At 34.1% G+C, this 16874-nt stretch overlaps 1 protein-coding gene across 1 annotated transcript in view; it reads left to right on the plus strand.

The window, feature by feature from the left end:
• The window catches only part of LOC117118698 (potassium voltage-gated channel unc-103-like), a gene marked incomplete in the record, with an annotated part of 27208 nt that overhangs the window by 4431 nt on the left and 5903 nt on the right, over window positions 1–16874 (plus strand). Inside the window, 6 exon segments of the mRNA XM_033263363.1 lie at window positions 8031–8091; window positions 8978–9445; window positions 10343–10588; window positions 11748–11898; window positions 14615–14823; window positions 15384–15636. Of these exon segments, the coding sequence (XP_033119254.1) occupies window positions 8041–8091; window positions 8978–9445; window positions 10343–10588; window positions 11748–11898; window positions 14615–14823; window positions 15384–15636 (1378 nt within the window).

Below are 16874 nucleotides of genomic sequence, written 5' to 3' on the forward strand. Positions count from 1 at the left end.
GCATTGTACAGTACAATATATTCGAGATCCAGTTTGCTAAACGAAGTGCAAGAGGCTGTATCTTATAACAAGTCTAGTCACATGGTTTGTGACGTCAGACATGTTAAAAAGAATGAAAATATTCAATGTGTACTGGTGCTTTGATTCACCCACAACACCTTAGTGGTCAAACAGTTGACGTTCGCAATGTATGTGAAAGTTCCCATGTACCGTATGTTACGATGTAGGTCGGCAGGTTTTTTTTTGTTTCTTTTTTTCTTCATTTGTCAGATTCCCTTCAGTTACGTTTCAATTAATATTGACTGGCTGTTATTTCCACATGACTAAAATCACATAAATCTTTAAAAATAGCACTGATTTCGATAGTCAAATAATTTATTGTATATAGGCCTATGTAAATAATGAAAAAAAAAATAATTTTAATAGGCCTAATAATATTTTAATGGATTGTTGACCCAATTAATGGGATAACAATAATCACTTTATTTGTTCCTGTATATGTGCCGTTGTTTTTAATTATTAATAATTATGTTTCTGATGAATTTCTTCTCTCCGTTCGCTAGAGAGATAATTATTGAAATTAATCACGGGATACTGGTAGCTGACATAATTCTCAGCTGATATTGAATATTATAGTTTATATTAGCGTTGCCATGTTATTATTATATTTTCCGTCATATATCATCTGCAAGTTTGTATATAATTACAATACGAAAAGAGAATATATAGGCAGAATGTGAAAATCAATCTGGGCGCGCGAGTTGGATCATCATCATCACGCTTGTGCTCAATAAATGCTTCAGCTCGAATGCACAGGAAGGTTCGAATGTATGGATATAGTAATGTTATTTTCCGTGTCGTACCCCCGAACTAGTAAAATGATTGCGGCTGAGGTACTTAGAGAGTTGAACAATACAAACTTACGTCAAATATCAGGCCATTATGTGTTGTCTTAAAAGCAAAACAGTAATTCAACCAAACCTCATAAGACACTGTCCAGTAATGTATCGGGTACGAAATGACCCAAGCGCGCTTTGCAACCTTCCTTTTCAAGCCCTTACCGATTACTAGGTCAATGTATGCATGAACAGAAAACACTCTGAAAACAGGGGCGGATCCAGAAATCTTTTTGACGTGGGGGTCGCCAATAGTTAGTTAACACCAATCTCCGCCCCACCATGGTTGGGAAAAATGTTAAGAATAGGCCCCTCTAGACGCTCAGAGATGGCACTCTCAGATTGTAAAAATGCTTTTGTGAAAGCAGTGTTTCTCCTCGACAAAATTATTGACTTCTTCCTGACGTCAGCTATGCTTCCCTCTTATAGTATAGGCCTATTCTGTACTGGGCGCCCAAAAGCAAATTATTATTATGGCACCTCTAGAAGCCCGAAAATGGCACTCATTCAGACTTTAAATTTGAATATTTTATCTCCAATTTTTAAAAATTTTGACAAATTTTGGGGGTCCTGGCCAGCTGGGCGTCCCATCCCCACTGGATTAATGTGATATATATATATATATACTTTACAGTCGATGTCAGAGACACATTTATGTATCAATAAAGCCCTTTCGGATCAGATATAGAGGAAGGCCACTATGGGTAGGGGAAGCGAAGTGGCCACACCCCTTTTTCTGACCGGGGGGGGGGCACGGGCCCTAGTGGCCCCCTGGCGGCTGGATCCCCTCCAAAATGTTCCATCTCCCACATTGTATGCTATTTGTGTGGGTTAAGCGCGCACGTACTGATGTCTATAGTGTGTAATTCATCAATTTCCATAATTAAGTTCAGTAAATGATATAACTTTCAGTATACGTGTGCGTTCCTATAGAACGGCATCATCAAGATTAGAGATGGTAAATCCAATATGCTTGCAAAAGAGCTATTGGCACATTTGACTAAAATAACTGTTTTTAGTCCTAGGATTTTGGCTGTAGGATATCAATGCTTATCTAAATAAATATATTATATGAACAGTATGCATGGAATGGATCGGTGTGTTAGCCGTATGAATGTATAAATGTATTATGATCTGTCAATTAAAACATTTATGCACACGCCCAAGATCGACTCCATGTCAGAATATTCATTTTAAAACGTCTTCTGATTATAATGTAAGACATACAAAACATACTGTGGGATGTATGTTTTGTATGTTAGGCCACATGGCACTGCGTTACGTAATGTTACGTATGTCACGTTATGTTTTATCAAAAACAAACAGCCCACAGAAATGTATTAATTTAGACGTGAATCGATATAGATTAGTATGCTTCACAAAAGGTGTTTTAGTACATTATGCTATAATGTATTGTTACATTATATAATATAATAGTATATTACATCATTGCTATGCTACGCCACATCACACTGCGTTACGTAATGTTACGTATGTTACGTTATGTTTTATCAAAAACAAACAGCTAACAGAAATTTATTTATGTAGACGTGAACCAATACACTAGTATACCTTACACAACGTGTTGAAATATATGTGTATTACATTATATTATATATATTATTACAATATATAGGCCTAATATAATAGTATATTACATTATTATGTCATGTTACGCCACATTACACTGCGTTACGTAATGTTACGTTATGTTTTATCCAAAAAACAGCTCAGGCCTGTAGCGTGACTTAATTTGTGGGAGGTTCATTTCAGTGGAAAGTAGACTCTTATATCCGATACTCTGGAGAACATTGTAAATATATTTTCGAATATCAATTTTTCGTTTTTAAATGCAGATCTTCTCCAGTTTTTGGGCGGTTGGTCGTAACCGACTTAACCCCCCCCCCCCCTCTACGGGCCTGCAGCTCAGAGAAATGTGTTAATGTAAACGTGAATCAATAGACTAGTTGTATTATATATATATATATATATATATATATATACATTGTAATTTTTATCAATTATTGTTATAAAATTACTTATAAACATTACACTCCGTTCTTCAATGTTGTATATTTATTTAGTTTTAATTTAATCCTTTCACATCAATTTTATTCATAAATATTCCCACGATTATTGTAATCTTGATCATCTATTCCATACAAGTGGATTATAATTACCAATCTCTACCATATTCTATTTGAATAATATCGCTCCCCTGGTAGGAGAACTGCTTATTTAAAAAAATAAAAAAACCAATTAATCAATAGATCAAGCGGTCAATTCCTGACACAAAATGGTAAAAAGAACTCCCAATTTGGTGATGAAAACATGTAATAAACAGGATCCGTGCATTTAAATACCCATAATGTTTATGAGATATTCAATTTCTGTACATCGGATCGCTAACATGAGATCGGTTTTGAAATACGTTCCTTATGACGTCAGTAATTGGAATTAGTCCTCGGTTGGCGGAATTATTACGCGAGCACGCCACGACAAAATTGAAATTGAGTTTCAAGATAATTTTACGCCTCAGTTATTCAAGCGATCACCGTGGTGCCTCTAGGTATTGGACACTGCCTTCTAACCAGACAGCCAACGTAGATAACCTGTCAATTATTGTTTGGATATGCCAAATTATCTATTTTTTTTAGGCTTATTAGCGTCAATGAAACGCCCTCTATGGCATCATCGTATTTAGTTCTATAAACATGGCAACCGTTGAGGCAAAACAAATATAAATAATTAATTCGATTTAAATAATGCTTGTATATGACAAGCCAAATGAAATTTAATTTGTATTCATTGAGTTCCTCGCCTTTAACCAACCTGCGATTGGCTGACGTGCAACGCGCGTACATTCATTTGCATCTGTACGTGTGTTTGCTAAAGTACGGCTCGGAAATAAGCCCGGAAAAAAAAACAACAAAAGATTCTAACCTAGAAGTGGTGGAAGTTTATAGACCCATGGTTGAAGTATGCTTGTAGTATTGAATAACGGCCATTCGGTGACCTTTTTATGGAGTGAATGGAATGCATGTATTACTATTAGCACAACAATTATCCTGTGTTCATATCCATCATCATATCATATTTTTAAAGCGACAGTTTCACTACCTCGTTCATGATATTCTGAGCGATCGTTTACGAAGTGACGCTACGTGCTGCAGGTGACAGCCAATCACACGATATTTAACATGCATATGATTAGGGATACAAATACGTTAGTTTGTGGTTTCAAATGTGCATGAAATGTCTATGGTCATGGCTTATTAGTATACAATTTAAGGTCACCGTATATATAGTCTGCAGCTTTATAGAGCGATATCTGTTGATCTTAACGGTATAATAGTGAATACTGTAATATAGTCTTTAAAAAAAAATGTGATAACATAGCTGCAGACTATACAGTTCTGTAAGATGTGTTTGTTTATTTTCCCTTTTTGACATAGGCATGTGCTATTGCAACTAAAAGAAGGCGTAAAGCCAATGATTATGCAACGGCATTTTGAACCGATTTAATACGGTACGACGGTATCAATGATGTGGTGATGGCGTTGCAATTTCAACGAGTTTGCTAAATCGGGTCAGCAGGTTATTATAGGCATACGTGTGTGCTGGTTGATTACTATTAATGCAAAATGATACGGCGTCCACACGGATACAACATTGTCAAGTTGACGAATTTATCGCAAGGTTTCGATTCTTCTGAAATGTCTCCGAGCTGTCACGCAGAACATCGCCCAAAAAACTACCGATTGAACTGTGTAACAATATACGAAACCTGAATAACAACTAGCATAAAATATTATAGAATTAGTAAATCTGATTACGCCGATGCAGATAATAAACCTACAAAAGAAATAGGCTTAGGCCCTATGTGTGTGTATAAAAGCCCACGATAGGTTCAATGGACTTTTTCGGGATGTCAGTCAAAATATTTATATCATCTCAATTATAATTATCAATTCACTATCTTTACTATCTATGAATTTGTTACTGTATCATCATCATCATCATCATCATCATCATCATCATCATCATCATTATCATTATCATTAATATTAATATTATTATTATTTATTATTATTATTATTATTATTATTATTATTATAAACCATTTTGTAATGACAACACATAATTATGAAATAAATGCTATGAACCGTGAATGCGTTACCAAATCAACAAATTATTCTATGTGTAACTATTGGTTCCACGCGACATAGCCTATGACACCAAATCACTAAGCGCTTATATAGGTTTACATACATACTTTGCGTTGGTTTTCACTCACCGACCACAGAGCGCAATCGCCGAAGCAAAAATCGATGCTAGATAAAGAGCCGATAGATTTTAAAGAAGCCTTCGAATAAATTCTCCCAAGTGAAATCCCACCTAAGTCAAAAACACATGATAATATTAAGGTTGTTGACGCAAATCGGGTTTTACCAGCTGTCGCGGATATGAAGGGCTCAAGACCCGAAACGTAATATTATGAACATGGGTGACACATGTATGAGGCATTATGTAGCCTACATTTAATGTACATCATTATATTAATAAAATAGAAGGTTGAGGAAATAGTATCATACTTAATGCATGTCACCACGAGGCTATAGACATTCGTCGGGTCTATTATTAATATATATTTATTTCAGAACATAACTAATGTAAACCTCACAAACTATAGAGTACAACAAATGTGAATCCTAACTCTATTTTCACTGAAAAGTAGGCCAACGTAGGTCTATAACTATCTTTACTCAAAATCATTATATCTATTTGATGTATTTTATATTTCATTAATGTTTCTGGTCCTTCGCCTGTAATATTGCATATTTATTTTTACTCTCTTGGGCATTGGATGTTTTTGTTAAAGTTTATCCTCTGTATTAAATCAGTGTTATGCTTTGTTGTAGAGTCAGAACGTGTTAGGCTTGCGTCGTTCATTTTCTCTACGTGTTGACCAATTAAATAATTGTTCCGTCCCAATAGTTCGTTGTGGATTTATCGACAGTTGTTTTATCTTTGACACATATTTGTTTGCGGAGTGTTGAATTTAGGGCTAAACCCATCAATGACAATTACCTTCTGCACAACCTATAATTTGCAATTCATTCAAAACTCAACATTAATGTAAACATATGGTTGCTAAACATATTAACAATCTACGGTAGACAGATGAAAAGTACACTGTACGCATGTTTAGGGAGGTGACATTTTCTAGGACGCCTGTCTTGGTGTGATGTATACGAACATTATCACGAGAGCGATTGTTCTTGCGGTGAAAAGACACACTTGTTCCCGAATATTGACCAAAGCCGTATCGTGTACATTGTTGAAATCGCTAAGAAAACTGTGGTGCCTAGACCAAATATTCTGAATCAGCTTCCTATTATTACTGACTCGATCATTAAAATAAATTTACTTAGGAAAGTAATTATAGTTAAAGTCAATTTACTTAATGGACATTGACGAACGGTTAGTGCGGAGTCTAATCGAACTTTAACTGAAGTCATATCGGCAATAAACATCGTGACGGACGCGTGAAAAATGGCTTAGCGTACACTCAAACGCGTTCACTTGGATAATAGCCACTTTAGAAAAGCGAAGCCTGATGTAATTCATTTATCAATGTCATAGAGTTGGCGTATAAATGGTGAACAACTAACCAGATATTCATGACTTAAATTGTAGTCTCACAAGGTATTGAGGCTGTATTTGTCCTTTTGTGCTAAAATGTAATCATCCTGATCCTACCATCTTTCGGTTGGTCGTGAATCAGCGCGTATGCCTAGTCTCATTTACATTGATACTTACCGTCAAGATGTACTGTATATGCATCACTATGCTGTGAACTCTTGATGATACCACTTAAATTAAAGTATATTTTGGATAAAGTTGCAGTTACTTCAAGGCATGCTACCATTAGGTATTCGAATAACTAGAAAAATCTTACCGTAGGAAATGACTCACCCTGCATTTATTTTTCAAGCAATTTATTTTCACTTATTGGTTATTGTTATTTTGCGCGACAGAGAAACCTTCTTAGATGAAATCAAGTGTTCAATTTAAAGTTGTTTTTCACCAATACACATTACTTAAATCACTTCGTGAACCAATTCTACTATCACCATGGTGACATCAAAATAAAGGATTGCTTCACGAAACAACACACATTAGCTACTGGAACACACACGCTAATGATCGACTTTTATGATTATAATATGTTCCGAAATTTACCGATATTTCTTGACGTATAACGAGTTACCCCGAATTCTTCCGAGTTATTACTATTCTAAAAATAAGCCAGAATAATTATTTTGTTTAATTGTGGTGGTGACTTTAAAGGCATGCGCAAGGTAATTATTTGGGTGGCATTACAATTTGCCACATGTTGGCGAATGTTAATGCGAGTGAGAATTAGGTTTTAAGGCTACAGCAGTTACACACTTTTAAAATACCATACCGTATAAATGACCTTCTATTCGGTGTGTTCTACTTGATAAGTTGAATACATTACGGCGTTGCTTCTACTTAAGACTGCTTCATTAGCTCTTGCATCAAACTAGACACACGATATAATGGGGGGTAGCGATTGAACACTACTGTTAATATTATCATAAATATTTGTTTTTATGGTTTTTTGTATTCACTATTATAATAATGATTGTAAGTCAATCGTGACGTCATCACAGTAACTATTTTCCTATTCCCAACCTGTACTAATTTTTAATTAGTGCACGGTTTGCTCGAATTGTTTTTATATGTTATTATCATCACTATTATAATAATCATTATTGTGTAATTATTATACATTATAGATATTACATTATCATATAATGCTTACCATTATTGTTTTGATAATTACCATATTATATGTCTTAAATAAAATTAATTCATTTATTTTTATTCTAATAATTTTAATTTTTGTTTGTTATTGTTTTATAGCAATAAAGATATCATTACCATTGCTCTATTATTATATTATTTAGTATATAATAATTCCATAGAAATACTAATGGAGGTCGTGGGTTCGATTTGCAAGTATTCAGTACAATAACACGTCAATTTATCATTCATAAGTTACATACTTGTTTGTTTTATTCTTGTATTTGTTTAATTTTCCAGATCGGTCAAGATGGAGGAGTTTAGGAGCAGGTTATCGACAGCGACGTCCATAGATTCACATGTGAGTGATCAGCTGTTCTATCTATAATATTTGTATTATTAGTATAGAGGTAGATTGGTTTTTGCTCCCATAAGTCCAACACCTCATAAAAAGACTATGTATAGGCTATACATATACATGAACATAATGTAATAAATCGTTAGTTAGCATACGATCCCATTAGCTATGGAATCAAGTATTATAAATAAATTGAAACAACACATTCGAAGAAAATAATCAATAGTGAATCGCCAGGTTTTCGCACTTTCGTAACAACGCAAATCATATTATAATAAAAATCATATCACATGGTATAATGTCTTGCAAGATAATTTCTTTATAGACCTACCTGAATATTAGCGGATCAATGGATCACGTGATGTCAGGATACGAACATCTGAACTATGATTGGCTTGAGTGGTTTATGCCTGTATTCCAATATCTATTTTATGCGGGTTTTTCTTTTCTTCTAATATTGCTAGTTATTTCATAGTTTATTGTCTATCGCAATATGGAGCTTGTTTCACAGTACATATCTCCCTCTAACTAAAGTCCATGCAATTAAAACCATCTCCAATTAAAGACCACTTTTCTGTGGTCCAGTTTAACAAATGTCGATTATCTTTATTACTCGAATTAGAGACTGCTAACTAAAAACTGCTAAAGACCATGGAAACATCGGTCCAAAAAGTGGTCTTTAATTGGGGGGAGACCTCCTGTATTTATATTATTATAGTCATTAAAAAAATTTGGAATATTTATTATATTATTCAGTGTTGTGCACAAGTTCCTCTAGGATTGAGGTATGTGTGAATGGAATGCCAATTATCAACACATTAATTAGCCAATTCTTCATTATGGATGATGATGATGATGATGATTAATTATATCTGTCATTCCACAACAGCAGAAGAATTATCTAACATCGGACGAAATCAACCACAACAATCTTCGACGTAAGCGCCAGCTACACGCATGCACTATCCTACACTACTCACCTTTCAAAGCCGTCTGGGATTGGTTCATTCTGTTGTTAGTACTCTACACTACCATTCTGACGCCGTACTCCGTAGCCTTCCTCCTGAAAGATGACACGAAGCAAGCGAAACTGAACAAAGAGCCCGATACACGTGATAGTCAGGGACCCTCATCCAGTTACACCAACCCATTGATTATTATCGATCTTATAGTCGACGTTATGTTTATTTTCGATATCCTGATAAACTTTCGAACTACCTATGTTGATGATAATAAAGGCGAAGTAATATCAAACCCCTATGATATTGCGGCACATTATTTAAAAGGATGGTTCTTTATTGATGCCATGGCGGCAATACCCTTTGATCTTATACTTTTTGGAGCTTCCGTTGATGAGGTCAGTTAACCTTTCATTAATAATGAATAAAATGATATTTGATCAAATCTAGGAAATTAAATTAAATATTAATTGTGATTAATAACAATAACGATAGCAATAATACTAATTAATGATTAATAAACAATACGATTTATTTATTACTTAGGGCCTATTATTTGAAATGATTTTAGCGTATCAACAAATATAATAAAATAAGAGCAATGACATATTTTGCTTGGTAATATTTATGGTCTCGCGGAAAATCATGTTTCTCTATGAGGCTAGACCCAAATAAATGTGACTGTAGACTGCAAATTATTGAACAGCAGCAGAAAATCCTGTTTCAGACCTCCGAAAGAAAACTCGCACCGTTTGCCTAGGGTATAATTCGATAGGTTAATGTTATAGTTTCATGGCTTACTAACACTATCAAATAGATACAATGCAGCACGCCAGTCATAATGAGTAAGGGTAATAGAAATGAGAAGGATCATAATTAATATGATGCACTGCATACGACACACTACATATTGCATATGAATATTATTATAACACTGTGTGGAGATGAGGCGAAAGGTATTACGGTACGTCTGGGCCACTTTAAGATGTTCCACGCTCCAGTTAAGCAGACGACCGGCCAAACCAACATGGGATATCAGACTAGTGTGTTACGTGTATGTCAACAACACTTAATTAAAGTTTCGTTAACCCTGATGAGCACTTTGTAATAAAATTGATTTCTATTAGGCCTATGTATTTATGCTTTAGGATATAGTAAATAATAAGATGTTTTAAATTCTCAAAGGTATTTTGAGGGTTATTTGATTTCTATTACGTGTACCGTAAAAAAGAAAATCGTCATTTTTAATACGTTTACAAACATCTTTATAGATTGATTTCTTCATTTTCCCCCAGAAAACAACAACTACTATGGGATTGTTAAAAACTGCACGTCTGCTAAGACTATTGAGAGTTGCGCGAAAGTTGGACCGGTATTCGCAATATGGCCCAGCTGTCGTTTGCCTCCTAATGCTAACCTTTGCCCTGGTTGCACATTGGATGGCGTGCATTTGGTACGCGATAGGAGACGCGGAACGAAGCAAGCAAAATTACTCGGGCTGGATAGCCAAGTTATCCAAAGATATTCAGGAACCTTATACGGTAAACTTAATTATCACACAATAACAATTATATGTTTTCGATAATTATTATAAATTATATATGTATTATATATGTCTCTTATACACATCTAGATGTGTATAAGAGACAGACGTTATGTTTATTTTCGATATCCTGATAAACTTTCGAACTACCTATGTTGATGATAATAAAGGCGAAGTAATATCAAACCCCTATGATATTGCGGCACATTATTTAAAAGGATGGTTCTTTATTGATGCCATGGCGGCAATACCCTTTGATCTTATACTTTTTGGAGCTTCCGTTGATGAGGTCAGTTAACCTTTCATTAATAATGAATAAAATGATATTTGATCAAATCTAGGAAATTAAATTAAATATTAATTGTGATTAATAACAATAACGATAGCAATAATACTGATTAATGATTAATAAACAATACGATTTATTTATTACTTAGGGCCTATTATTTGAAATGATTTTAGCGTATCAACAAATATAATAAAATAAGAGCAATGACATATTTTGCTTGGACATAAATTATCAAAGAAAGGTAAATACAGTGTTCGAATAAAGGACATAATAATACATCGTGTAGCATAGCTCTCAACGAATGTAGTCCTCAAATACCACCAGATACAGCCTAGCACATGATTCCCCTTGTCTCAATGTATAGATAATGACTAGGCTAATATGAAGGAAGAAAATGCTTTTACAAAATTCAATCAATGTATTACCTGTACATTTTAATAACGTCAATGATACAACCATGTTATGTTATGACTAATAATAACTTGTTTTCATCACATAACTACATCAGCTGAACTGGCTTAAGGAGGTTTATAAACGAAATGACTCAACTAAGCTAAGTAAAAACACAAATGTGGGTTAGAAACCAATTGAATTGCGTTAGCAGAACGAGTAAACATTACTCACGTTAACTAAATAACTAAACACGCTGACCTGTGTTAACTTAATTACTTAACAGGTTGACTTGCGTTAACTAAATTACTTAACGCGTTGGCTTGCGTTAACGTAATGAGTTGTCAGGTTGAGTAACGTCAAACGAATGAACCAAACTAAGCTGACTGTGTAATGCGTCCCATAATCCCTATCTTACAAACGGATGAAGCTGTACCGACTGTTGAGTCTATATTTTTTTTTTATACAATTCTCTTAGAATGAGTCGGAGAGTGGGCCGTCGATGGAAGCGCAGTATCTGACGGCGTTATATTTTACACTAACCACTTTAACAACCGTCGGCTTTGGCAACGTGTCGGCAAATACCGAGGCTGAGAAGCTATTTTCTATCTGTATAATGCTTCTGGGATGTAAGTATTAAATTTTCAAATCAATGTAAATTGTTCCATACATACAATTTTGTACTGAATATCTATTTGACACATCTCGGCTGATATCAAACACGACAGTGATCTCTCTCTTTACCAAGAAAACACATTAGAAACAAATTTATTCACATAAGCTAGACATGTTATACCACACTAAATGATCACTGGCTGCCATTTTATAAAGCATAACTTCAACTAACTTTCATGATATTGAATACAAATTCTCAACAGATAAGCCCAACTACGATGATGGCATAGAATATTAAATCATTGCCTTTTGTAACTGTAAAATCAGACACTCACTGCGCGCGACCGAGGGTCGTCGGTCGAAGCGATTCTATGTAGAAGCCAACGCGACGAAGTGCGCCCAACTGATCGTTTTTAATGACGATCCCTTCAAGCTGCCACCGTCAATCAACAGACGGCGTTGCGTCACCTATCGCTCACAGGGAGCAGGGTCGAATTCATTGTGCGACGTTCGTATGACCGTCGTACGGCGCAGTGAGTATCGGGCGTATGACAGCAAAATTAATCAAACTATGGTTCGGTTTCGATGATTCGAACAACTGACTTGGTTCTCCGTTTCGATACATTCGACAAGTATTGCCACATGATCTGTAAATTAATCCAAAAATGTCAAAGTGTACTACGCCTATCATCAGTTGACTATAGTAGCCCACTCGTGCGCGGATGGTATCGCCGAAACACCCGTGTTCGTCGTAAATGTTTCGAACGTACTGTCTCTTTGGTTTACGCTCTCCGTCAAACTCTTCTGCAAGACAGATTTGCCAGAGTGAAACGGACGTAATTGAACACATACCGTACGCACGTGCGAATGCTTGCTTTACGAAGCGTTTAGGGAATAACTCGATTTCAGTTAATTATCTTGTGTCATTTAAACTCTCTGGATTGGAGAGAAATATATCTCGTAAACTGCTATTCTCTCACCATTAATTTTGATTGCCCACTGCGTTAGTTTTTAAATCGATAGCCATGCTACTCCGAAGTACACATTTAAAAGCAACTGCTCACTATCCTTATTGAATAACGTAATCATAGTTTTAAATTTAACTATTAATGAGATTCAATTGCATTTCTTTAAAAGAGTAAAGGATATCTGGATTTCGGTTGCTAATTTTTTGAAAAAGATAAACAGCTATTTTTTTTCGGCGCCTTGAGACGATTTTATTGTGGAAGGCGCACTACAAATATCCCACCATTACCATTACCAGATAAACCAGAGCTTTCGGACAAGATATATACTTCGATTAGATTACAATTTTACTCAATAAATTGAACACAATGTCATAATTTGTTGAAAATCTGTTGGGATTTTTAGATGTGTAATTCACCTTGTTGCCCTTTAACATTCTACATGGTTACTATAACAACATGACTGACAGCTAGAAAGGGTTCTCACAGGGCAATTATGCTAGTAGCAGTTACGGCATAAGATGAGAAAAGCAAAGATATTAGCAAATATCACAGGAATTGGAGAAGTGCTTTGTACGACGTAATTCCTCCATAATACAATGATTTAAGATTCTCTATCTAAGACAGAAGGCGATATGTACTAATAAAAAAGTCAGTGGTATAATATATATATATTTTTTTTTCTGGTAATATTTAGCACTTAAAGCGGTGTACTATTGTTTGCGTGCGCGGTACATTCTAATTTTGTTGAATTCGCATTATATTTTAGAGATATTTTTACAACCAAGACGAAAAGCTCTTTCGAAATAGAATGACGGTTTGTTGAAATATGGGTCAATAATTATGACGACTCATGAAACATTCGCTCCAATATCGTCTGCGAACTCATTAAAGTAATACTAGTCTTCTTCACCTCCCGAAATGTCATTCACTAATAATAATGTAGTTAATAATTTCAACGTCAAGTAAACCATAGGAGCTCTTTGTTACAACAAATACAAATATCACTTTAATTTTTCACCACAATGTTTTATTTTCATAGGATTTTTCAAACACTTGGAAAGTAGCATGTTCATGTATAAATTACAATGAATGATATGCCATAATAGTATGTTCCTTTCGGAGTGTAATGAAGACAAATTTCAGTTGGGTAGGAAAGCAGACGGTATTTAAACAAAATTCAAAATCGCTTCTGTCGTTAATACAGACCATTGATCTTCAATTACTTCCTTGATTTACTCTTTTTCGAAGAATGTTATTTTTTCAAATATTTTCTGTGGCCTTTAATATGACATCTTCCATTTTCATTCTATTTCACTTATTTGTCATAATACATTAACATCATAAAAGCATTAGCAGATAGAAATGTCGAGTGGGGGCGTTTTTGCTTAAAAATAAAATGCAGACGATAAAAGGAGAAATAAAATATTCAAAAACGGAAGGTAAAACATTTCAAAGATAAATAAATAATATTTAAAAAATAATAGTATATTGTAGTGAAACAACGCTGTTGCTATACTTTCTGAATTTAAGTTAAACAAAAAGTTTTAAAAGATCTAAAAAGGATTTACTTTAACATTTAGTCCTGTAAACACAATGAAATTAATTTGACAAAAACATGTTAAATTTGTGATGTGATGTCATCATGACCATATACAGTTTTTTTAAAGTACCGGTATGCAACTTACTTAAATTTCCTTTTGTAATTGGATTCTCTTTATGTTTTTATCTCAACACCTCTTTCAATTCATTTATTCTCATATAGCTCTCATGTTTGCTTGTGTGTTTGGAAACATGACCGCAATTATTGAGCGGCTGTATGAAGGGATGGCTAGGTATCATCAGCAGATGGGACTCGTCAAGGAATTCATCAAGTTCCACAATGTACCGAGTCCTCTAAACCAACGACTGAGGGAGTACTTCAAACATGTCTGGACTTCTGCAAAGCAGAGTGATGTTCAAGAAATTGACGAAGTAATCTATTTTATATATTATACAAATAATGAATGTTTATGTGTAAATATCGTAATACAAAATCAACTAATCAAATGAAAAAGATCTAATCCGGTGTGTTATAATATATTATATATAATTATATAAACTTTATCCATTATATAATCGACACAATTGTATAATGGAATGTTACCTGACGCACATTGTGTGTTATGGTTTCACAGGCCTGTAAGATGATTTAGGCGTACTAGAGAAAAATGTTTCTTATCACACATAACTACTTTATTATTATTATTGTCATTATTATTGTAGTTATTACTATTATTGTTGTCATCAGTATTATAGTTATTATTTTTATTATTTATATTATGATATTATAATTGTTACTTATATTATTATTACTACTACCATTGTTGTCATCATTATTATAGTTATTATTTTAGTATAATTATTATGATATTATTATTGTTACTTATAATTATTATTACTGTTACCATTATTATTATTGTCCTTATCATTATCAAATTTATTTATGAATACAGTTTATATTTAATATAGGAGTGTTTGTTTTTAATTGCTAGGTAATGAAAACTTTTCCAGATTTCCTTCAAGCTGATATATCTCTCCACCTGAATCGAAATCTTTTGAAAAATACAGCCGCTTTTAAAGGCGTCAATGTTGGGTGTTTGAGAGCTCTTTCCATGAAGTTTCAAGCCACTCATTTAGCCCCTGGAGATGTGTTAGTCCACATTGGAGATAACCTGGCAACGCTATATTTCATATCTAGAGGATCTTTAGAAATTTTAGATGAGGATGCAGTTGTAGCAATTCTAGGTTGGTATTATACGTCAATTGAAAACTTATAAAAATATTTATCTATAATATTTATCTATCCATCCATCTGTCTATCACACACCCATCCATCGATCCATTTCTCTATCTATCTGTAACCCATACTTATGTCCTTGTATGTTATTTAAAATGTTTATATTACACTCGGGCATCAGCACATTCACCTAACTAGACACATGAATGAAGAAAAGAATACAACACAAAACTGTGTGTAATTGTCATTTATTACTAAAATGACTTAACTCGGGACTCGGGATCAGCAGCTTACTCCCCGTGCAAACACAAATTTACATTACAATCAAATCAATCAATCAATTAGTCAATCAATCAGTCAAATAAACAGTTTTCCTTTTCAGAATAAAAGAGAATAAGATATGTAATTACAAGAAACCAAAATAATGAAGGAACTACGCTAAAGCGGATTTGGGCCCCCTTATGTGTAGTCCACAACTGTAACATTTGCGATAACAGAATATAAATAAATCAAATGATTTACTAATCTTTTAGATAGATGTGAATCCGACTATTTCTTAAATGGAATTAATACCGTTTGTTTGGCTAACTTACAAATCCACTCGTTAAGGCTGGTAACTCACGGCTTACTACAGCTTGGAAAGAGATGTCGTTTGGCATAAGATAACACGTAACTGTTAAGTTTCATTATAAGTTATTTCTTTTACCAGGGTGATTGATGGATTCGTATTCTTTTGGCCACATAGTGCTGTGGGCATTACAATGGTAATCCATCGTATTCGTTGCGTATCATGCACGCAATATACTGACCATAAATACGTACAGTATACAATATTTACATACTGAATGCGTGACTGCAATTAAATATTGCTTTTTATCACATCGTTTTTACCGTTTGCAATTTCTATAATTTGCTCAGCTTCATGACATGTCAGAGTTTGCAAACTATATATCGTCTATAGTGTGTTCCTATGTACTATATATATATATATATAATATATATATATATAAATATATATATAGTATATAGTATATAATAGTTGATTATATCTTATAGAATTTTATATTTACTTTATTCTTTAAAAATCTAAAAGCATACTCCCTGAACTATGCAGGATAATCGATGAATAAAATTCTCTTTCAAGATAGTGGAACTGTAGTAAGCAGTAAAAATGTCCTAGTGTGACAAAATTGGAACCCAGGACCTTATTATTGGAAGGCAAGCATCGGGCCACAAAGCTATCCCC

Source organism: Anneissia japonica, unplaced genomic scaffold (assembly GCF_011630105.1).
Source record: "Anneissia japonica isolate Jap-2015-1 unplaced genomic scaffold, ASM1163010v1 scaffold7370_len818893_cov191, whole genome shotgun sequence".
NCBI lineage: Eukaryota > Metazoa > Echinodermata > Crinoidea > Comatulida > Comatulidae > Anneissia > Anneissia japonica.